At 49.0% G+C, this 23,032-nt stretch overlaps 3 protein-coding genes and 1 long non-coding RNA gene across 4 annotated transcripts; 1 reads left to right on the top strand and 3 right to left on the bottom strand.

Annotated features, from left to right (window-relative positions):
* Positions 1-2,825: 2,825 nt before the first annotated feature.
* LOC144898606 (uncharacterized) lies at positions 2,826-3,731 on the bottom strand. The gene is made up of 2 exons (XR_013627495.1): positions 2,946-3,731; positions 2,826-2,883 (listed from the first exon to the last, which is right to left on the bottom strand). It is a non-coding gene; the product is annotated as an uncharacterized LOC144898606 (long non-coding RNA).
* Positions 3,732-3,838: 107 nt separating this feature from the next.
* On the bottom strand, positions 3,839-12,137 carry LOC131125530 (uncharacterized). Its single transcript, XM_078791027.1, has 5 exons — positions 12,104-12,137; positions 6,118-6,339; positions 5,985-6,046; positions 3,978-5,906; positions 3,839-3,855 (listed from the first exon to the last, which is right to left on the bottom strand). Exons 2-5 carry the CDS (start codon positions 6,243-6,245, stop codon positions 3,839-3,841), a joined length of 2,136 nt encoding a protein of 711 aa, XP_078647153.1. The 5' UTR covers positions 6,246-6,339; positions 12,104-12,137.
* On the bottom strand, positions 7,164-9,372 carry LOC131125532 (D(5)-like dopamine receptor). Its single transcript, XM_058067170.2, has one exon. It carries the CDS (start codon positions 8,626-8,628, stop codon positions 7,330-7,332), a length of 1,299 nt encoding a protein of 432 aa, XP_057923153.2. The 5' UTR covers positions 8,629-9,372; the 3' UTR covers positions 7,164-7,329.
* Positions 12,138-12,190: 53 nt separating the features above from the next.
* On the top strand, positions 12,191-19,595 carry ccser2b (coiled-coil serine-rich protein 2b). Its single transcript, XM_078791028.1, has 16 exons — positions 12,191-12,221; positions 12,451-12,534; positions 12,600-13,733; positions 13,807-13,962; positions 14,041-14,214; positions 14,281-14,345; positions 14,438-14,590; positions 14,676-14,766; positions 15,305-15,392; positions 15,473-15,547; positions 15,639-15,726; positions 15,805-15,873; positions 15,955-16,041; positions 16,152-16,280; positions 16,980-17,091; positions 18,476-19,595. The coding sequence occupies exons 1-16, from the start codon at positions 12,191-12,193 to the stop codon at positions 18,577-18,579; spliced, it is 2,640 nt and encodes an 879-aa protein (XP_078647154.1). The 3' UTR covers positions 18,580-19,595.
* Positions 19,596-23,032: the final 3,437 nt, after the last annotated feature.

The raw sequence follows: 23,032 nt of genomic DNA on the forward strand, positions 1-23,032 counted from the left end.
CCCGAGGATGGAATCAAACACATGTTTTCTAGCTGTGTGGCCTGCACGCTAACCACACAGGTAAAAGAAAATAGCATTTATTTATTTATTGTCGATATGATTTAGACATAATACAAGGGTGCCCATATTTTGCTGTGTGACATTACATCTTTAATTTAATTATAATTATAATTAAATTATATAATTTTAATATTAATTTAAAAAATAAATAAATTTAATTATAATTATAATTTAATTATATAATATTAATATTAATTAAAAAAAATAATTATAATTTAATTTACATTTAAAGTGCCTCCTTTTGCTTTTTCTTTAGCTTTTGAAGATGCGGCCAACACAGCAGCCTGTCAGGGTTTGTCAAGAAATGTAATGTAATATAATGTCCCAATGAAGTACAACCAAAACAAGAACATTTTCACCACTTTCAAACAAATCAAAACATGGAGATGTTTGCTTACTTGTGCTTACTTATCTAACGTTTAGTATGTGGGCTCGTGGATATGGGTCACCACAAGCTATTAGATTTTGCCAATGACGCCTACGAACACTGACACAAGATCATTGTAAGAGGGGCGGGGGGGGGGGGGTGGCGCTCATCACACACGACAGCAATCATGTGTCGCCGACTGCTTTGCATCAAGACAAAGCCAAATTGCAAAGCCATGCCAGCGCTGGAGAGGATGTTCTTAAGCCACTCGGAAAATGAACATTTTCTTCTCCATGGCAACCTGACACCAATGAACTTGTCATGCAACGTGAGCATCTGCATCTATGAGGTCTTTATTTTGATTCTCCATTCTGGTCCAAGCCCAGGTCTTTGAGTTCTATGCTTGTGCGGCTCCTTCATGAGGTAAACAGCGTAAAGACAGCCAATCAATCCAATGGATGTTAAAGATGTTAAAGATGTTCCAATGGCGGCCTCACTGGGCCACACCATTACCATTTACACAAAACATTTAGAGGCAACGCGTTGCGCTCCGTCAACCAACCTCAAGTGCCATCGATGTTACTTTCTCTGAAGAGGAAGAATGATGACCGTCGCACGAGCGACACCGCTGCCGCACAAGTGGCCCGCTTGCGCTCAGACGATGGAGCTGCAGTCCACAAGAGGTCCTTCACCGTGCGGAGAAGGGGTACAAGTCCACTCGAGCAATCAGCGCCGCTTTTAGCGCTTATGTTCCGAGATGAGCTGGAGCACAAAAACCCATCTCCGCATTAGCATGATGCTACAGAGCTTCAATTGTCTCCAGACAAAGACATGACATTTGTCAAATTACCAGCAGTTGGTAGGCAGTAGTCTAGAATACGCGACCTGCCAGGCCTGCACAGCCCGCATTGAAGGCACCGTTGGCTCAAGTTGCCAATATGGCGGCAGGGTGAAAACACTTGACCCATCCATCCATTTTCTTCCGCTTATCCGGGTCATGGGGGCAGCAGTCCCAGTAGGGACACCAAGGCATTCCCAGGCCAGCTGTGAGAATCCCTCCAGGGTGTTCTATGTCTGCCCCAGGAGGCGTCCCGGAACGCCTCACCGGGCGGCGTCGCAGACAAGACGCCCGGAACGCCTCACCGGGAGGCATCGCCGCGGACAAGACGCCCGGAACGCCTCACCGGGAGGCATCGCCGCGGACAAGACGCCCGGAACGCCTCACCGGGAGGCATCGCCGCGGACAAGACGCCCGGAACGCCTCACCGGGAGGCATCGCCGCGGACAAGACGCCCGGAACGCCTCACCGGGAGGCATCGCCGCGGACAAGACGCCCGGAACGCCTCACCGGGAGGCATCGCCGCGGACAAGACGCCCGGAACGCCTCACCGGGAGGCATCGCCGCGGACAAGACGCCCGGAACGCCTCACCGGGCGGCGTCGCGGACAAGACGCCCGGAACACCTCACCGGGCGGCGTCGCGGACAAGACGCCCGGAACACCTCACCGGGCGGCGTCGCGGACAAGACGCCCGGAACACCTCACCGGGCGGCGTCGCGGACAAGACGCCCGGAACACCTCACCGGGCGGCGTCGCGGACAAGACGCCCGGAACACCTCACCAGGCGGCGTCGCGGACAAGACGCCCGGAACACCTCACCAGGCGGCGTCGCGGACAAGACGCCCGGAACACCTCACCAGGCGGCGTCGCGGACAAGACGCCCGGAACACCTCACCAGGCGGCGTCGCGGACAAGACGCCCGGAACACCTCACCAGGCCGCGTCGCGGACAAGACGCCCGGAACACCTCACCAGGCCGCGTCCGGACAAGGTGCCCGAGCCACCTCAGACTCCTTTTGATGTGGAGATGTGGCTCCCAGGTGACTGAGCTCCTCACCCTACGGAGGAAACTCATTTCAGCCGCCTGTATCCACGGTGTCATCGTTTTGGTCATGACCCAGATCACATGACCATAGGAGAGGGTGGGAACAGATCGACAGGTAAATCTTACCACGATGGTCCAGTACAGCGACCGTGTTACTGCAGAGTCTTCACTGATCCATCCGTCGACCTCACGCTCCTACCGTCCCTCACTTGTGAAGACCCAGAGATACAAACTCAGGCCCACATTCCCAACCCAGAGGGAGCACGCCACATTTCTGAGACTGGGAACCATGGCCTCGGACTTTGAGGTGCCAAGTCTCATCCCAGAACCAACCAAAAAAATCCAATGAAACTGAAGTGAATTTGATGTAGACCCAAGCTCAAGGGAGCAGTTAAGTCGTAGACCAGTACCCAGTCAGGCAGACCTGCCCACACAGCATGGAGGTAACACCTGTAAAGATGCCCTTTTGACCCCCCCCATGAGCGTCAGCACCAAACACGAGAGACTAGTCATGATCAAGTCCAGTTCTTTTATTAAATCTTAGTCGTCCTGGAACTGAATCACGGGTTCTTCCTGCAAGAAGAGAAGACATGTTAAGGACATACACAAAACATGGGAACCAAACGTAGTCTTACCTCGTTAGCCCTTTGGAGACCATCTTGAGTAGCCTGCAGCCATGGGGAGGAAAGGTGGAAGATCCTTCTGGGAATAGTGCATTCTGGTGAATTCTTGTCGTGCCCGCTGGTAGCCGTTTCTGGATTGGCTGATGTAAGTTGAATCGTCATCCTCGTCGTCATCTTCGTCTTCATAGTCATAGAAGCTGGGCTGGTGAGACGGCATCCAATGGGCGCCAGAGTTAAAGGCAAAAACATCAGGGCCCGACCATCTACGGTACATGTCCACATCTACATTGGAGGCCTGCTGTTGAGCACCCAGATCCCATTTTGTACCGTGGGAATGTTTGGAGCCGGAGGAGCCGTATCCTGACCATCCAGGGTACATGTAAACATTTGGATTGGACATCTGCCATTGATCACCCTGATCCCATTTTGTACCATGGGAATGTTTGGATCCATAGGCTGACCATTCAGGGTCTTTGTGATCACCAGCATCCCCTTTTGAATCTCCAAAGCCTGGCCATTCAGGGTGCACGTGGTCATCTGGCTTGGACGTCTGCCATTGATCAACCACATCTTTTGTACCATGGGAATGTTTGGAGCCAAAGCCTGACCATTCAGGGTGCACATGGTCATCAGGCTTGGATGTCTGCCATTGATCAACCACATCTTTTGTACCATGGGAATGTTTGGAGCCAAAGCCTGACCATTCAGGGTGCACATGGTCATCTGGCTTGGAAGTCTGCCATTGATCAACCACATCCTTGGTACCATGGGAATGTTTGGAGCCAAAGCCTGACCATTCAGGGTGTACATGGTCATCAGGCTTGGAAGTCTGCCATTGATCAACCACATCCTTGGTACCATGGGAATGTTTGGAGCCAAAGCCTGACCATTCAGGGTGCACGTGGTCATCTGGCTTGGACGTCTGCCATTGATCAACCACATCCTTGGTACCATGGGAATGTTTGGAGCCAAAGCCTGACCATTCAGGGTGTACATGGTCATCTGGCTTGGACGTCTGCCATTGATCAACCACATCTTTCGTACCATGGGAATGTTTGGAGCCAAAGCCTGACCATTCAGGGTGTACGTGGTCATCTGGCTTGGACGTCTGCCATTGATCAACCACATCCTTGGTACCATGGGAATGTTTGGAGCCAAAGCCTGACCATTCAGGGTGTACATGGTCATCTGGCTTGGACGTCTGCCATTGATCAACCACATCTTTCGTACCATGGGAATGTTTGGAGCCATAACTCGGCCATTCAGGGTGCACGTGGTCATCTGGCTTGGACGTCTGCCATTGATCAACCACATCCTTGGTACCATGGGAATGTTTGGAGCCGGAGGAGCCAAAGCCTGACCATTCAGGGTGCACGTGGTCATCTGGCTTGGATGTCTGCCATTGATCAACCACATCTTTGGTACCATAACTTGGCCATTCAGGGTGCACATGGTCATCAGGCTTGGAAGTCTGCCATTGAGCAACCACATCCTTGGTACCATGGGAATGTTTGGAGCCATAACTCGGCCATTCAGGGTGCACGTGGTCATCAGGCTTGGACGTCTGCCATTGATCAACCACATCTTTGGTACCATGGGAATGTTTGGAACCAAAACTTGGCCATTCAGGGTGCACATGGTCATCAGGCTTGGAAGTCTGCCATTGATCAACCACATCCTTGGTGCCATGGGAATGTTTGGAGCCGTATCCTGACCATCCAGGGTATTTGTGACCACTTCCAAAAGACATTTGTTGTTGATCACTACCGTCCCCTTCTGAAGTTTTGGAGCCGTAGCCTGGCCATCCAGGGTGCACGTGGCCATCCGGATTGGTTAGTTGCTGTTGATCACCCAAATCTTTTGTACCATGGGAATGTTTGGAGCCGTATCCTGACCATCCAGGGTATTTGTGACCACTTCCAAAAGACATTTGTTGTTGATCACCAGCGTCACCTTTTGAGGTTTTGGAGCCATATCCTGACCATCCAGGGTGCACGTGGCCGTCCGGATTGACTATTTGCAGTTGATCACCCACATCTTTTGTACCATGGGAATGTTTGGAGCCGGAGCTTGACCATCCAGGGTATTTGTGACCACTTCCGAAAGACATTTGTTGTTGATCACCAGCATCACCATTTGATGTTTTGGAGCCGTAGCCTGACCATCCAGTATGAATGTGGCCATCTGGATTGGACATCTGCTGTTGCACACCACTCTGATCCCCTTTTGTACTATGGGAATGTTTGGAGCCGGAAGAGCCATAGCCTGACCATCCAGGGTATTTGACACCACTTCCAAAAGACATTTGTTGTTGATCCCCTGCGTCGCCTTTTGAAGTTTGGGAGCCAGAGGAGGAACCATAGCCGGACCATCCAGGGTGCAGGTGGGCGTCTGGTTTGGTTATTTGCTGCTGCACATCACTAGCGTCCCCTTTTACGGCACCTGGAGGTTTGGAGCTGGAGAAGTCATAGCCGGACCATCGATGTCGCAAGTTAGCCGGGTTGAAGCCAGACCATCCTAGATGCACGTCAACATCTTGATTAGATTTTTGCTGCTGCCCAGAATGCCCATTGTCCTTCACACCAGAGATTAGATGTTTGTAGCCGGAACGCGGATCAAAGCCAGACCACACTGGGGAGGGGTGGTCACCTGGGTTGGCTGCCGGTTTTTTCTCCCTGGTGGCAGGAATCACTTGTAGACTAGCAGCGGTTGAGGGTTGGTAGCTGGGAGGATTGTGCGTGTCCCAAAAGGGAGGCAAGCTTGCACCCGACGCAGCAAGCGGAACCACAGAACCACTTGACCTCTTGCTGGTGTCAACACGGGTCACGGCCTTGCTGCGGTCGCTGGAGGCCACGCCGGCAGCAGGGGGGTTAGCAGGTTGGACATCTACTGCAGGGTAGCTGGAGAGTTGACGCTGAAGGGACATCAGGGGAGGACGCAGATCTTGAAGAGCGGCAGATCCAGCACCCGAGTCTGAGATCACAAAAACCACAACCTGACCAACACGTCTTACTGAAATGACAGAAGCAACAAGACAAGATGGCCACTCACCAGGTGGTTGCACGGGAAGGCTAGCGACACCGCTAATCATCAGCAAGCACAGCCAGGAAAACCTGAAGGACACAAAGACATTTACATCCAAGCCTAAGTCCTTCAATGACTAAAAACTGAATGACTAAGTCACCTCGCAGACAGGCCGGGCCCCATGATTGAAACCCGAGCAGCTCGGCAGTAGGACCAAGACGGTGGATGGAAGAGAGAGTGAAGGACGCTGCTGCCGCTGCTTAAATGCTCCTCAGCAATCAACGCCATTGATGACACCTGCTGAGCACCAAAGCAGGCGCACCTGCTTCCGCTCGTCAGTCCGACAGGTCCAACGTCCGCCCAGGAGGCAAAGCAACACACTCTTGGGGTCCGTCAGGGAACGACACAAACAACATGAAAAGACCAAACAAGCAAACACACGCGTATCAAAATGAATCAATGAACAGGTGCAGCGCTGCCATTTTGACTCTGGCCAGATGGAGAGGTCACATGACTACCATGAGGCTTGTGTGTGTGTGTGTGTGTGTGTGTGTGTGAGACTTTGATACTTCTCATGGAGTGTACACACAGACACAATCCAAGACAAGAGTCCTATTGAGTTTTATGTTCGTCATGATATGGTGTACCTAATGAAGTGGCCGGTGCATTCATGTACCTCATATTTCATACTTTCACAATAAAGTGCGAGCTTTGAAGCTTTTGTTCACCATGAGGGAAGCGTGTCTGCAGCCGGCGGGTTCACGAGGTTCACTTTCATCTTTGGAAGTCACAGTCCGACCTCTTTCATCGTCCCAGACCGGGAAGGACGGGGATGGGATTTGTGGACAAAGACGACACTATCAACGATTGGGATCCACTTTTATTTGCTGAGCTTGGAAAATGGCAGGGGTCCTCCATAGGTGGGCCACGGGCCACATGCGGACCACCAACCCCCCCCAACTTCTAAGTTCCACTTCTAACTGTGGAAGTGTACAGTACTTGTGCAGTACTTCCTCCTCTCAGCAGGAGGCAGCAGCGAGGCGTTTACCTCACAATGAAGCGGAAGTAGAGGAAGATGGCTTTATATATTTTATTATATATATTATTATTTTATTTTATTTATATATATTATATTATAATACATAAATAATATAATATAATAATATATTTTTTATATAATATTATTATATATTTTATTGAGCATTATTATATATTGGTTCTATAGATTATATTAGTAATATATTAGGGTTTTTTAAATACCATATGGCCCTCCCAGTGTCTGGGGGTCATGGGTCTCCGAAATGGAGGTCCAACTCACAAGAGTTCAACAGGTCAACAACAGGTCAACAAAGGGTCACCAGGCCCCGGGCCCTCAGAGGTTGTGGACCTGACCCGGGATGACGTAGGAGTCGCTGAAGGGCATCATGTCCAAGGAAATCTCCGCCTCGCACTCGCACTGCAGGATGGCGGGAAGGAGCGGGTTGGCGCGGCCGCAGGAGTCGCCCGACACCACGGAGACCTTGTCAAAGTTGCGCTCGGGGTCGTGCCTCTGCTCGGCGCAGGCCTCCTTGTGCATGGTGGTGTCGTGGTGGTAGGACACCAGCTCGTTGCTGAAGTCCACCGCCTCCACGGCCGAGCTGGAGCAGAACCTGTTGCAGCCCAGGATGGTGGAGAAGGCCTTGCGGAAGTCGGCGTTGAAGGCGTAGATGACCGGGTTGAGGGACGAGTTGGCCCAGCCAAACCACACGAAGATGCTGAAGGTGGTGTCGCTGACGCACGGCGCGGCGTCGGGCGCGTCGGCCTCGCAGAACGGAACCACGCAGTTGAGCACGAAGAAGGGCAGCCAGCAGAAGACGAAGACCCCCATGATGATGGAGAGCGTCTTCAAAACTTTGGTCTCCCTCTTGAAGGAACTTTTCAGCGAGTTGTCGTCCTGCGTGGACGCGCGGTGACGCGGACGCTGCTTGGGCGCGCGTGGACCCGCCGCGCGCTCCAGCGAGGAAATGCGTCGGATCTGTGTCTGCGCGATGCGGAAGATGCGCGTGTACGTGCCCACCATGATGAGCACGGGGATGTAGAAGCTGATGAGAGACGACGAGATGGCGTAGGTTCTGTTCAGGCTGGCGTTGCAGTCCTCCGTGGAGTTGGAGGGCTCGGCGCGCGCGCGGTGCCAGTTGAGCTGCACGGGGATGAAGGAGATGAGGATGGAGAGGGTCCACGCCACGCCGATCATGACGAAGGCGAAGCGGCGCGTCATCTTGCGCTCGTAGCGGAAGGGGCTGGAGATGGCCCAGTAGCGGTCCATGCTGATGATGCACAGGTTGAGGATGGACGCCGTGGAGCACATGATGTCGAAGGCCACCCACGTGTCGCAGAAGCGCCCGAACAGCCACACTCCCGCCACTTCGGAGACGGCGCGCCACGGCATGACGAGCACGGCCACGAACAGGTCGGACACGGCCAGCGAGATGACGAACGAGTTGGTGACTTTGGAGCGCAGGTGGCGGAACTTCACCACGGCGACGCACACCAGCGTGTTGCCCAGCAGCGTGGACACGATCAGCGCGCACAGCACGCAGCCCGTCAGCGCGCGACCCACGCCCACCTCCCCCGGCGGGTGGACCCCGGCCCGGGTCACCTCCTCGTCCGTGTAGTCGTAGAAGGTCTCCATGCTGCGCTCCTCCGGCCATCAGCTGCTGGTCTGACGAGCGCGTCCGCGGGCTGGGTGCCACCCCGCCTCCTCCATGTTCACTTCACGAGTGGCTCGCGCTTTAGCTGCTGTGATGAGCGTGGAGACATGACGACCGGGAGAAGAACCGCTTAAAAACCACAAGTGGCGTCCCTCCGTCTTTATATCCACACCTTCTCGTCCTGGTGGACACCTCAAGTCTCAACTACACACTTGCGGGGGGGACACGACGAGTGGTCTAACTTGAAGAAAAGGATGCAAGCTCACGGAACGAAGTCGAACTGTGACGTATTTGTGTGCCGCGACGAATTTTAGGAGCTTTCAAGAACTTCTTTTCAATGCGCACAGCGGCCTGAAGATGAATGCTGCCCCCTGGTGGACACACTCCCATACTGCACACCGGAAGAACTACGTGTTTCTCACCTTTACGCGCGTATTAGTGGAGATAAAGAACTTCAATATGGAGAAGATAGTTCAATACCACAGTAAAGGTCAACAATTACGTAACAAACACAAACAGTGGACTTATACTGATCTGATCAAAATCTTAAGACCGGTTTAAACATTGCTAGAATATGTAAATAGCATATTTTCATCTTAATGAGGTTTAAAGTGGAGATACAATACGTATCAATACAATACTAGGAGTGTGACAAACACTTTTGGAACTTGTAGTTAATAAAATATAAAATAATAAAGTGAAAAAAGTGAAATCAAAGTGTTTTTGTCACACTCCTCTGTACGTTAACGTTAGCCAATATGCTATCTTTTGCTCATTTAGTGTACAAGAGTACACGTGACACATCGTCTAACGTTTTTGTCCAATGAAAAGTTGATCATTTAAGTATAAAAAAAGTGACATGAGGAAATCAAGACACTTTAAAGCCCGTTTGGTTTGTACTGCAGCTTTTACTTTGAAACGCCTCCACTTCCGGTGAGGACAAGGTTACGTTTTCGGTTCTCCGACGACGTCACCGTCAGCTGTGCTGCGGGCAGGCGCAGAGCGCGTGTGCGCGGATGATTCAGCAGCTCGCGCAGCGGTGATGTCACGCGGGCAAACGCGCACAGAGTCCGAGCCGCATCCCTCGCACGGGCCGCGCGTGCGTGAACGTGTCCTCAGAGGAGACAACCCGTCGTCCTTTTGTCCCCGGCGGACACGAGTGACGTCTGCCAGCCTCTCGGCGCCGCCCGCTAACAAGAACCTCCACGCCGCCATTTCCGCATTTTGGCGTGGCGCCGACAGGTGAGTCCCCTGCGTGCACTCACGGTCTCGCACGCGCCTATTCGATCACATACATGACACGACGACGGACATCCATGACATAGCTCACGCTATTATATTACAGCGATATAGCCTTAAATTAGCCTTAAATTAGCCCAAATCTCAATGGACTTCTGTAAGAGGGCTGAGGTTGCATCGTCCTCTAGCCAAACATGACGGCAGTCACAACAAGCTAGCTACACGTCGTTATGGCTTCCTTTTAGGTTTATGGATTATGCCTTTAAGATATAATACTGCTAAAAATGTAATGTCGATCAAGTCAGTAGAAAATTAGTCACTCACATCCTATTATTATTATTTATTTAGCTTCGTGACAAGTCAATCAGGTTTTAAAGGAGACAATGACTAACCATTACATAATTAGCTTGATACGGCCATGAATAATTAACTAGCATAGCCTTTAACTAAGCCAGCCTGTGTCTTGTGTGTGAAGATGATTTAACATGCTAACAGTTAATTTTGTAACATGATATTTTTCATTCTTAACATCATTAAAGGCACAGGGGCTCTAACAGCCGATGTAAACAATCTGTTAGAGGTGTTTTGGATCAGAACAGGAAGTGGATCGTGTCCATCAGAAGCACCAAGCATGCTGGTTGGTTGGCTATGAGGACAGAGAGCGTCTTTGTGTTGGATCAATGATGGCTGAGGTGGTGATGGTGGTGGGGGGCTCAGCGGGATCGGGGTTGGGGGGGGGGGGGGGGGGTTCCCCATACAACAGAGAAGTTGTCGTGTGCCAGGTTGCCATGACTGCAGCAAGGGAGGGTGGTGCCATACTGTTGCTAAATCGTCACTTCTATTTGTGGTGGCCCGCCGCAGTTACATTTGGACCGCCACTGAAGAATTTAGTCAGTTAATTATTTTTTTTTTTTTTATTTGCTGGTTGGAGCAGCAGCCGGTTTGGAATGTTTCCAGTAATTCACCATTCCCTGACCACTACGGAACATGAAGTAGCTCCGCCCCCTGAGCACTGGTCGTAACAAGCTTGTGAGGGTTCATGAGGGTAGAGTCTGGTGTCTGAACCAGGACGGAAGAGTCCAAACAGAGGATGACGTATGAGTTGATGGCTGTTGACCGGTAGCCGGCGGGCCCTGATTGTTTTCAGCTCACTGACTGGCCAATTGGAGCATGAGGAGCAAGCATGTGACCTGCTGGAGGAAGAAGAGGGCTCGGAATGACCTCATCTTAATGAACATGCTCATCACGGATGACATGAGTAGCTCTAAGGGGACGTGCACCCTTTTAGGTCAGTTACCGATACCAGCCTGTTGTCCGCCATGTTTTTTGTTTACTTTTTTTTCCCTACTTCCCAACATAACCTTGATGCTGATCTCCCACTCACCTGACTGGTCAATATTGGATATCGCTAAGAAAAGCTAATATCGAGCATCTCTTAAAACAATACTATTGTATACAAATGTGTAACCCGCAAGGCATGCTGGTTGCGGTTATGAAGTAGTATCAAATATAATGTAGCACATGTATATTAGTGTTAGTTGATAGCTGGGTTCTACTGTACAGTACCCGGATGTTGCAAGCACACTTGCCACACTCGAAAGTCACCATCGCGGCTGCGTCGCGGATGGGTGGGACTAACTTGAAATAATGGCGGCTGACAAGCAAGCCGTCGCAGTGGAAATTAGAGGACAGAAGAAGTGGGTAAATATTGGGATTAGTGCTGAATTTTGGGCTAGCACTCCGCTGTCAAAATATGCACTCTCAGGGGCTAAGTACACTCACTGAAGTGCACTGACGGAGTTATTCCGTTTGAGACACAGCCTGGAGACTGGTCCTCTGAACAGGAAGTTGTGAGTCGGCATTTATCTTCCCGGGATTGTTACATAAGTGCACCTTTTATCAGATGGCTTCTTCCTCCCTGGAGGCTCTCAAGAAGCTCATGATGAGGGTTTGATAAAAGCCGCACTGATCTTCCTCTCTCCTCCTCCTCCTCACATCAGACGTGAACATAGCAGCTTGGTCATTTGACTTCTGGATGATGAGGATGATGATGAGGAGGATTTAAGGCTGTGGTTCTCAACTGGTTTGGCTATTGGATTGAATGACAAGCGACTGGCAAAGAGTGGCTACTGTGAGGTTACCCAGCATGCCTTGTGGGATGTAGATGTGGGTATACTTTTTTGCATGCTTGTTAGCGTGTCAGCGTTGTTGTGATACCTGCATGGGCGTCTGTGTTCCTGACCTCCAGTCGGGAGTTGGGAGACTTTGACAGTAGGTCGTAAACTGCAGTGATGCTGGAGCTTCATGGGGGATGATGAGGGAGGATGCGTCCAGGGTCAGGACTTCCTGCTTTGTGTTGTTTTTAGGTCTGTGGTCCAGCTTAAATGAAAGAGACACACATCACACATTCAGCCTTCCACCAACAGACAGGCACGACTTGTTTGCTAACGGCCTGCCACAGGCTGTGTGTGTGTGTGTATGTGTGTGTGTGTGTGTCTAATGGGTGTGTCTCTTTCAAGGTCATAGGAGCGACTGTTGTTATTGTGTCTCTTTGTGCGTCTTAGCAAAGGTGTCACATGTTTGTGGTGTGTTTGAGGCAGCGGCCAATCGGAAGGCTTCAGTGGAGTTTGTGGCGGTCACACGGTGCGGTTAGATGACGCCTGAGACGAGTAACAAAAAACCTAATCATCACTCTGCTCCGCCTCCTCCACAGCTCACAGTGTGTTCCCAACCGGGCCGTGGTCTATGTCCGCCCCCGCCATGCCGACCATGGTGTCCAGGTTGCCGAAATTTGGCTCATGGTCCAAAAGCACCACACAGACCAGCCCGCCCACCGGTGCTGCCAGCGCTCGTCTCCCCAACGGCTTCTACCACCACCCCGGGCCCGCGGCGCTTAACGGTTCCTCCACCGGACCTTCTACTTCCGTGAGACGGACGGGATCCATCCGCACGCCGACTGACTATTCCGCAAAGTGGAGGAAGGATGGGGTGGTGGCAGATGGAGGTGTGGCTGACAGTGAGGAGGCGGAGTCAAGGGTTGGCATTGTCAAGCACTGCCTCAACAGTACCGCCCACGGCCAACATAGTCCGCAGAATTCTCCGTTGGACTCAAAGAAGTCCAACTTGTCTGCTTTGAAGGACTCCATCAAGTCTCAGACGCTTCCTGTTTCTAAAAATGGACTTCCTGTTTCCAGACTAACCAATGGAACCAAACCGACCCTGAATGGTCTTTCTGGGTCCAAACTTCCAAGCAGAACCAGTAGCTCTCTGAGACCCCCTCAGTGGTCCACTCGTTCCGGTGCGTCCACACCAGCACTCGGACCCACTACCGGTTCTAGATCCGGTTCTCCCCTCCATGCAGCGCTACCCGCCACCCGCTCGGTGTCCACGGACAACCTCGGATCATCACCGTCTTCCCACCTCGCAAATAACGATCGTTTGCGCTCTCGTAGCCTGATGGCGGTCCAGCGACGTCCTTCACCCACTGTCTCCTCCCCCTCCCCCACCCCTCCCTCCACTAACACTGCCAGGCCAATGGGCGGGGCCAAGCAGGGGGGTAAACAGTCCGCGGCTTCTTGTGCTCCGCCTCCAGCTCAGGTGTCAGGTCAAGCTCCATGTGAGGGACTCAAGGCACCCCCATCCGCCTTGAAGAAGCCCCTCCTACGTGGGCTTGGCCCTGCCCCCAAGTCGAATGGCATTAGCTACAAGCTATCGCGGCCGTCGCTTATTAAGCAGCCCCGCCCCCTCCGAGGGACCCACACCCACGGGTTTCTGAGGGAGCCTGAAGTGAGCCAAGGTGTACTCGGGACCTCAGTGGAGACGCCGTCCTCAACAGGAAGCAGCCCAGGTGAGACACCCCTTCATCGGTGCGTCGTCATCCTCGCCGTGCACGCCTCTAAATGATCTGACCCGCTTCCCAGAGAGCACGCCTGAAGGTCCAGAGTCGGAGGGGCTGCCGTCCCAAGGAGAGATGTCCATTCTGGGAGAGACATTGGAGGACATGTCCCTTTCTTCCGGCTCCTCTTTGGATCCGAACCACGGCAGTCAGGAGTACATGGATGACTTTGACAACCTGGGTGAGGACCACGTGCACCTTTTTGGTGTTCTGGTGCCGGAAGCACCTCCTCACAGACCACAACCTTCTTGTCTCCTAGGAAACGGAGGTACGGGTGTCGTCCTCCTCGCCAAAAATGATGAAGACGACTCCGGTCTGGACCAGTCGTGCACCGCCTTCTGTGACCACAGGGTGGCGGTCCAGGGCGTTACCAGGGGAGCAGAACTGAACTTTGTGGAGCACAGGTTGGACTGGACCAACGTGACCTTCGGGGGTGAGTTACTGTCTGTAGAAGAGTTTGTGAAAAGCCGTTTCAAGAACTTGTTTTGTTTCTCATCAGCTGACGAAGAACCGAACCAGCAGACCCGCCTCAGTCGGCCCAGGGAGTCTGAGTTCCATGAGCAGGTGCCAACTACAAATCAATCGTTCAATGATTGAAATCGCTTACAAAATAAAAGCATGAAGTGATTCACCAACACCTTTCTTTTCTCAAAAAGGGGGGCTCGTCCCTGGACTTGTCCCCATCAGACAGTTATTGTTCCGGGGGCATCTACATGTGGGACGAGGAGGGTCTGGAGCCACTGGGGGGCGCCATCGCACACACCGCCGAGCAACATGTTAGCAGCTTTGACTCCGATGTCAACAGCAGTGTAAGACGCTAATGCTAACTGCAGTTCTTTCCAATGTTGCGGTCCCTTCCGTGGGTCCAGCCTTCACTGACTTGTGGGATTCTAGGATGTGCTGACCAACGTGGACTCCTGTGACTTGGATGATGATGACCTCATGCTGGATGGAGACTTAACTGAGGACGCGTCGCTGCACACTGGTATGCTCACACGTGGAAACGTACGACACCAGCGGTGTCCAAACCTGTTCCGGCCAAAAGGAAAGGATGGAACTTTGATAAGCGGCACGTGTCCATATGCTAACATCAACCACATCTCAGCTTTGTCAAATACTGGAGGTGGAAAAAGCCTAGGATGTTTTTTTTTTTTACTTAACTTTGTTGTTCAATCTTCTAAAATTACGAAAGGTGTTTGTAATATTGACATTATTCCCATAATAATTTTCCAAATAGGTATTATAGTAACATCACTAATGCTAATATACATGTATTATATTATGACATTTGACATTTCAATGTGGTGCTATTAAGTGACATTATTTTTCCTCATATTACAAGTAAAATTGTGAGTTTTTTTTCCTTGTTAGAATCCATAATATTTGAACTTGATGGTCCTAACATTATGTAATATTTCCTCATAACATTCCGCCTTTCATAAAATTGTAACTTTTTCTCATTGGAACACTCAATATTCTCAATGTTTTATATATCATTAATGCTAATGAAAAGTATTGATAAGCAGATGACGGGATGTCCCACATGGCCGAGTGGAGGAGGAGACAACTGTGTTGGGGGACACAGGAAGTCCACGACGACGACGACGACGGGTTAGTTCCTTTAACCAATCCCGATCTACCGTGACTGTGCTGAGCTGTGGTTGCCGTGGTAACACCTGTCACCTTCCCAGTGTGCTAGAATGCTACAAGCTAAGCCAGGATGCCGGCAAGGACACCGACCGGGACATCATTTTTTGTCCTCAGAGGTGACGCACAACTCACCTTGTGAGCCCACCCCAGGTTGGTGTCGCACGCCTTTTAACGCTGACCTTTGTGCTGTGACTCCGCCCCCCTCAGGCCTGCCGGTGTGCATGTGGAGGAGCTGCTTGAAGACTTTGGCGCCGTCAGGTCGCAGCTGGAAGTCCTCCGGAGGCTCCTGGTGCAGGTCGACCACAGCTTGGCACGCTGAATAATAATAATAATACGTAGAATATGAACATGAACATGTGACTTTTAACTTCAGGACGACGACACGGATGACGACACGCTGACCACTGACACTCTGAGCCCTGAAGAGTCCGACCAATCACAGGTGAGCATGCTTGAAACCTGATTTTGACACAACAGCTCTTAGTCTCACTGTGTGTGTGTGTGTGTGTGTGTGTGTGTATAGGTGCAGGCTCTCCTGCAGGAGGTGAAGCAGCTGAAAGAGGAGCTGAGGAGCAAAGATGACATCATCTCACAGCTCACGTTGCAGCTGGTGTGTTTGCCTTTTTAAAGGTCACCTTACACTAGCGTTCACACCACCGTGGCTTGGAACACCAACTTTGTCTGTGTGTGTGTGTGTGTGTGTGTGTGTGTGTGAGACAGCAGGTCGTTGCCCCACCAACCAGCAGGTGTCGCTGCAGGAAAGCAACAGAAAGGACGGAGCAACACACGCAGACGAGCACGGTGGAGAGCGAGAGCGTTGCCTTGCAGACGCCCTGGAGGGAGCGCACGGTGACCCCCCCCCATGCATACACACACTTCAATCAACTCTGTGAAGTACAGAAGATAGAATAAGACATATGACCGAAAACTACAACATTCTGAATAAGTTTTTTTTTTTTTTTTTACAATTAGAGCCCTCTAAACAAGAAATAACACCCTCATATTCAGCTTCAAACTTCTATTACCTAATGTTGTTGACATAAGACAAAATAAGACAGAAAACCTGTCTTCGACCTTCTAAATGAGCCCCCTAGATATAAAGTAACACCCCTATAGTCACCTTTACTCAACATACCAGCCATAACTCACAGAAAATCTGTCCATGACCTTAATAATAATTTCTTTAAACATTGAAGTCAACCCCATATAGTCATTTTCCACTCATTATCTAATATAGTACGTAGAAAATAAGACATATAAGACAGAAAACATGTCTAAAACCTTCTGAACCTTCTAAATTCAAACAATTTTAGAGCCCCCAAGATATGAAATAACACCCCTATAGTCGCCTTTACACTCCTATTACCCAATATAGTAGACATAATAAGAGAAAATAAGACATAAATAAGATATATATATATATACTCAAACATTTTAGGTTTGGGAAAGCTCCTTTTCTTTCCTATTTGTTTTGTTTCGGTCTGTCCTGCAGTGAAAATTAATTAATTCCACCCTTATTTGACGTCATGACCTCCTGTGTCCCCTCAGGCCGTCCCCCCCGTGGCCTTCCTCTCTCCTCCCTGGCAGTACCAACGCTCCAGACCTTACGGGGGGAGGCCCAAACCCGGCATCCCCTCCGCCTCCCACCCCGCTACAAAAAGTGAGTGTCACTAAAATATTGACGACATTAAAATATGAAACATGGCATCCATCATGTGCGACACGGAAGGTGAGCGTCATTTACATGATTGATGTTGATGACGGGGGCGTCTTAGACACGCTCCTTGCTCTCCTCCATCACGCTTCACTCCTACTTTTTTATTTCATTTTACTTTCAGCTCATTTTTCCTCCTTTTCCTGTCTTTCCACGGGGTGACCTGACACATTGTGACCTTTAGAGGGCGCCAACGCCTCACTCTATCCTCCTTCTGTGTGTGTGTGTCTCTCTCTCTGCTTCCTCTTGGCCAGGAGTGGAAACACTCGTGCTTTACTTCAGCGACACGCCCTGGTACGTTAGCAACACTCCTCACGCCATCGCCATCCTCATCCTCATCCTCATTGTCCCTTTTGTGAAAGCTGAAAGCCAGTAGATGGTGTACCTAATGAAGTGGCCAGTTAGGGTCACAAAGCTGTGTGAAGTAGTTGAAGGATGCACGTTTATGAAATGCAGCATGTATGACGCATGTACTGTATAGGAAGTATAAAACGCATGTTAATACTGTAGAGCCAGGGGTGTCCAAACTGTCCAGCGAGGGCCACGTCGGCAAAAATGAAAGAATGCAACTTATGCAACATTTTTTCTAGAATATTTCAACCCTGCTACTGAAATATTATTTTTTCCTCATAATATTACAGGTTTATTCTTGTAAAATTGCGACTTTTTTCTCTCAATATTAATATGAATTTTCTTCTCATAATTATAATTTTTTTCCCATAATATTTTGACTTTATTTTTGTAAAATTATAACATTGTCCACAACTTAATTTTCATATTTGTTTTGTTTGTATTTTTATATTATGACAAATCTTTTCCTAAAATGCCATGTTTTTCTCTTCATATTTTGTCTTTATTTTTTAAATAAATCCAAAATCCGGGCCAATCAGAAGCATCTGCACTTTGGACACCCCTGATATTAAAGCATCTTGTAAGTTTTGCTGATATAACGAGTGGAGCGACTCTTAAGGGACACGAGGAAGGTGAAGCCTCCCTTGAGCGTGCACGAGGAGCGTGCACGAGGACACGCTTCATCCTTCCAACTTTGTCGTCACAGTCTCACGTCTTTGCATGTCCTCTCTCTAAAAAACACACCCTGCCTTGCCATGCATTATTTATGAGCACCCACCAGTTGGGGAGAAGAAAGGCTGCAGTGCTTTACGTGTCCGCTAGGTGTCAGTGTTGACCAGCGATCCTTTTATCCTTATGTTCTGTGTTGTTGACTGCAGCCTGAAGTGATAAGAAGACAGTGAAGTGTTCAATTAAACATCCAGTCTGATTGTGACGTCAAAGGAAGACAACCAATCAGAACGCTTTCTCTCATGTCCAGTTACAGGTACTTCGCTCCTCCGGCCAGGAAGACCAGAACCCACTAGCTCATCCGGCAAGCATAAGCTCCACCCACCTCGCTCAGCACATCACGGTCCGCCGTGAAGCCGATGCTCGGCAGCCCCGCCTCTTCCTGTCTGAGCTCTCCAGGAGGACAAAGGTCAGAACGCCGCGTTCTTCCCCAACTCCGACGCCGTCCCGGGCCAGCCTTCGCCGCAGGAAGAAGGCAGTGGCTTGCTTTTGTGGATTGAACTCTGCTGCAAGGAAGTTTATTTAATAAGTTATTTATTGAGCACTGTGACCCACGTGAAAGGCTTAAAGCGATGCTATAGCTTCATCTTCATCCAAATGAAAACAACACATCACAGAAATGATGCGCTGTCCCTTTAAGTGCAAGTTAGCGCTAGCAAACACCCTATGAAAAACTTCATGTACAGTTGATTGAGTCTTCCTCATCGACACGCCCGCCATCTTTCAAACATCATGTTGGAGCATCGTGCATTCATGGATATATGCAAACTATTAAAGTACCGTACATCCCTGGCCGTGTCGGCTTTCTACCAGCGCTACGTGGACGCCGCGCACGCCATTACCAAACTTTTACAAATGATGAAACGCTGATGGTGAATGAGATGTGTGTGTGTATGTGTGTTAAAATTTACAATCTGAGATTTGGATGAAAAAATTGTACATTTCCAAGAATAATATACAATAATTTATGAGAATAAAGTTGTACATTTACAGCTGGTTTACAAAAGTAAAGAATAGTTGTAATTTAACCAGAAAAAGTCAGAAATTCAGGAGAAAAAAGAAAGTCGTAAATTTGTGAGGAAAAACGTGATGACAAAGTCGTGAATTTACAAGAATAAAGTCGGAAATAGACGAGGAAAAACTTAATATGAGAATAAATAAAGTCATACATTTATGAGAAGGGCAATATACGAGAAAAAAGTTGCAATTTTACGAGAAAGTTGTAAATTTACAAAGTCTTACATTTATGAGAAAAGTTATATTACGAGGATAAGGTCATACATTTATCAGACTTACAGAGTTAACAGGAATAAAGTTGTAAATTTACGGGGAAAAACGTAAAATGACAAAGTTGTCCATTTACAAAAAAAAAGTCCCCCTCTTCATAGCTGTCTCAGGCAATGCCTGATTAATAAAATAATTTGAGATTTCAAGACTAAAGTCACAAATTTTGGGAAAAAAAAATTGTAAATGTAGAAGATTAAAGTCCTACGGTTCCAAGAAAAACTGGTAACTATGTAACAGGCATTGCCAGGGACATCTATGAAAAGGGGGGTGTGACGGAGTAATTGAATAATTGGTAGGTGCAACACTGAAGCCCAGTGGGCGGGGCCTGGCATTTACAGTCCAATGGAGATGCACCAGAAGTTACAATGTAGCTTTTTTCTCTGCCCCCGCCCTGTTTTTTTTTTTTTTTTTTTGCATGTTTGTTACGCTTAAATGTGGCAAGGTTCTAAATGTTATAAAGCCATTTCTCAACTTTGGGACTCCAGCCAACCACAGTGAGAGCCGTTATCCACAAATGGTGAAAACATGGAACAGTGTTCGGCCATCAAAATGACCCCAAGAGCACAGCGACAACTCATCCAGGAGGTCACAAAAGACCCCACAGCAACATCCAAATCACTTTTTCCACACAGGACCATGGATTTTTTTCTCCAAACATGTAACATGTAAAAGTTTGAATTTTTTTGCTCAATATTTTGACTTTATTCTTGTAAAATGACATATTTTTCCCTTTCTGCTGCTGTTTTTTTCGTAGGTGAAATGTTTGATATTTTTTAGAATGCGCTGCTCCAAACGGCCCCGGGGCGGTACTTTGGGCACCCCCGTGTTAACGTGCTGTCAGAGTGGGACCTCCTCCTCCCTGTCTGTCTTCATCTCCTCGCTAAAACCTCCATCCTGACATTTGGCTGAGGATAACAAGGCCAACCGGGAGGAGGAAGATGAGGCTCTAATTGGACTTCTTTTCTCCTCCTTCAATGCATCACGTCTTCCTCTTCCTCACCTTGTTGCCTCTTCGTCAAAATCATCCTCCTTCCCTGCATCTCCTTTGCCTGCTTTGCTGTTTTTACGGCGCACACACACACACACACACACACACACACATATGCAGTGATACACCTGAGAGCACCAGCAGATAGCATTCAGGTGTAGTAGATAAACCCGGTTGCCATGGAGATGCCGCGTAGCAACTAGCCAATGGGGATTTAGTGAAAATATGCCTGTTTCAACTTTGTTATTCTGCTCCAACCTCCTCAACTGTCATGTCTAAATGATGAAACGCAGGACTGGACTGGACTGGACTGGCCTGTGTGTGTGTGTGTGTGTCCTCCCAACAGCGGACCGAAGTCCTCCTCGCGCAGACGGACGTGTCTTCCGGTGTTAACAGTCTTCTTACCTTCATGCAGAGAGACCGTGTCAATATTTCATCAGGAGTCTCCAGACTCCATCACAGAAGAGATGGACTGGGTTTTTTTTTGGTTTCTTTTGAGAGTGGCGGTGGGAGCAGATTAACGTTGTCTTCTTTAGGGCCAACATTCTCATCTTTAACGCGGGCTTTTGTAGGATCAAAGTGTAATCCTGGGGGGGTGGGGGGGTGCATGATTTGAGTAATTGATACATCCGTAAAAGTCTATTTTTACTCATTGAAATAATTACCTCTAAAAGCACACCTTTAACTCCACCATTGTTGCACCGAGTTCTCATCTCATCCCCCTATTAAAATAATGGCCCGATATGCTAATATCGCCTAAATGCTTAGTTGAAAGGATTCCGCCCTGATGGCAAGGTGTGTCCCAAAAACTTTTTTAATAGGATGATGATGTGTGGCGTTCGCAAACGGTTTCTGTTCCTACTTCTGCAAATCGTTTAGCATCATTAGCCACATTTACATGAGGAGTTTTTCTCTTTCCGAATGGAATCTTTCCGAATTACCTTTCTGAAACCAATGGTGTCCATGGAAAGGAATATTCCAATCTCTTGTCTACATGCGCCGCTATAATGAAACAAAATAGTCAACGGGGCATGCCCAGTAAAACGTAAACATCAACATCACGTGATACCGACTTCAAAGATTTTTTCTTTCACTTGGTGGAATAACTCCGTATTACCAGTTTTTCCTTCGTCTAGTCTTAAAATGAGTTTGGATCAAACTTTCAGCATGAGTCCGGAATCCTTTCAACTAAGCATTTAGGCGATATTAGCACATCGGGCCATTATTTTAATAGGGGGACGAGATGAGAACTCGGTGCAACAATGGTGGAGTTAAAGGTGTGCCTTTAGAGGTAATTATTTCAATGAGTAAAAATAGACTTTTATGAATGTATCAATTACTCGAATCATTCACACACACCCCCACCCCCTCCAGGATTACACTTTGATGCTACAAAAGCCGCGTTAAAGTTGAGAATGTTGGCCCTAAAGAAGACAACGTTAATCTGCTCCCACCGCCACTCTGAAAAGAAAACTCTTTTTGTGTTGATATAAAATACCCGGACAACCATCGTCGTATAGTCACAGGAAGTAGACATGTCAAGCGGGAATACAAATCATCTAGAGGGCGCTAATAATACTAAAAGACATATTTTAAAAAGTCATAAACATGTTTTTCTGTGCTCTAGTTAAGAAAATATCATACTAATGAACAAGGAATCCTACTTGGGGTAAATTCACCTATGGCGGCCAAGTCTGGAACCAATTAACAGCGATAAAGGAGGGACGACTAAACACACAATGGCCACTTTTACAGACGTAATTACGCCTTACTGGCTCCTCCCCCTCCAAACCTCTTCTGAAGCATCCATTTGGGGGGAGGCGGGGTGTAACTGATTGACATTCTCCCCACGATGAGAACCATAACATAATTACGGAAGGGTGGGCTTGGTTGCCGTGGTTACAGCACGAAAACAATGCGTTTCACCATCAGCGCACAATAAGCCAACGCAGACAAGGCTGCATGATCGCCATCGCATTAAAACGTAAGACAACGATTGCCTTAATCACCTCGGTGACTTCCATTCGATGACTTTTATTACAAACACCAGTTGTGCTGCCTTGCGTGCACGCTGGCCTTTGCAAATGGATCAAACATTTGGCTTCCATGTCACGCACACACACACACACACACACACACACACACACACAGTTGACTCCAAACAGATGGAAGCAGGCTAGCAATTAACCTGCTGCACCGCTAACGTGCTAATTCAGCTACCGCTAACACACACACTAACTTGTTTGTGTGTGTGTGTGTGTGTGTGTGTGTGGCTGAAAACCAGAAAGACGCTGCAGCACTCCTCCACGTGCACGCTGGAATAAATCCACGTGCACTACTGCACCATCCGAGTTGATGCAGGCACACACACACACACACACACACACACGCTCGCTACTTTCCCCCCGCCATTCACGCACTGACAGCACGGTGGCGCTAAAGAGCTGATCGGCGTGACTAAAGCGTCAGTCTGTGGACCATCTGGACCCCCCACACACACACACACACACACACACACACACCAATACCAAT

The sequence above is a fragment of the Doryrhamphus excisus genome, linkage group LG6, assembly GCF_037039965.1.
Source record: "Doryrhamphus excisus strain RoL-2023G ecotype Guam linkage group LG6, RoL_Dexc_Guam_v1.1, whole genome shotgun sequence".
NCBI classification, from domain to species: Eukaryota; Metazoa; Chordata; class Actinopteri; order Syngnathiformes; family Syngnathidae; genus Doryrhamphus; species Doryrhamphus excisus.

Excerpts from the sequence above, each read along its gene's own strand:
- LOC131125530 (XM_078791027.1), bottom strand. The coding sequence starts at position 6,245 with ATGGCGTTGATTGCTGAGGAGCATTTAAGCAGCGGCAGCAGCGTCCTT. Across the intron at positions 6,047-6,117 it reads GGGCCCGGCCTGTCTGCGAG|GTTTTCCTGGCTGTGCTTGC; the intron begins GTGACTTAGTCA and ends TGTGTCCTTCAG. Across the intron at positions 5,907-5,984 it reads CCTTCCCGTGCAACCACCTG|ACTCGGGTGCTGGATCTGCC; the intron begins GTGAGTGGCCAT and ends TTGTGATCTCAG.
- LOC131125532 (XM_058067170.2), bottom strand. The coding sequence starts at position 8,628 with ATGGAGACCTTCTACGACTACACGGACGAGGAGGTGACCCGGGCCGGG.
- ccser2b (XM_078791028.1), top strand. The coding sequence starts at position 12,191 with ATGGGGGATGATGAGGGAGGATGCGTCCAGG. Across the intron at positions 15,393-15,472 it reads CACGACGACGACGACGACGG|TGTGCTAGAATGCTACAAGC; the intron begins GTTAGTTCCTTT and ends TCACCTTCCCAG. Across the intron at positions 15,548-15,638 it reads ATCATTTTTTGTCCTCAGAG|GCCTGCCGGTGTGCATGTGG; the intron begins GTGACGCACAAC and ends CGCCCCCCTCAG.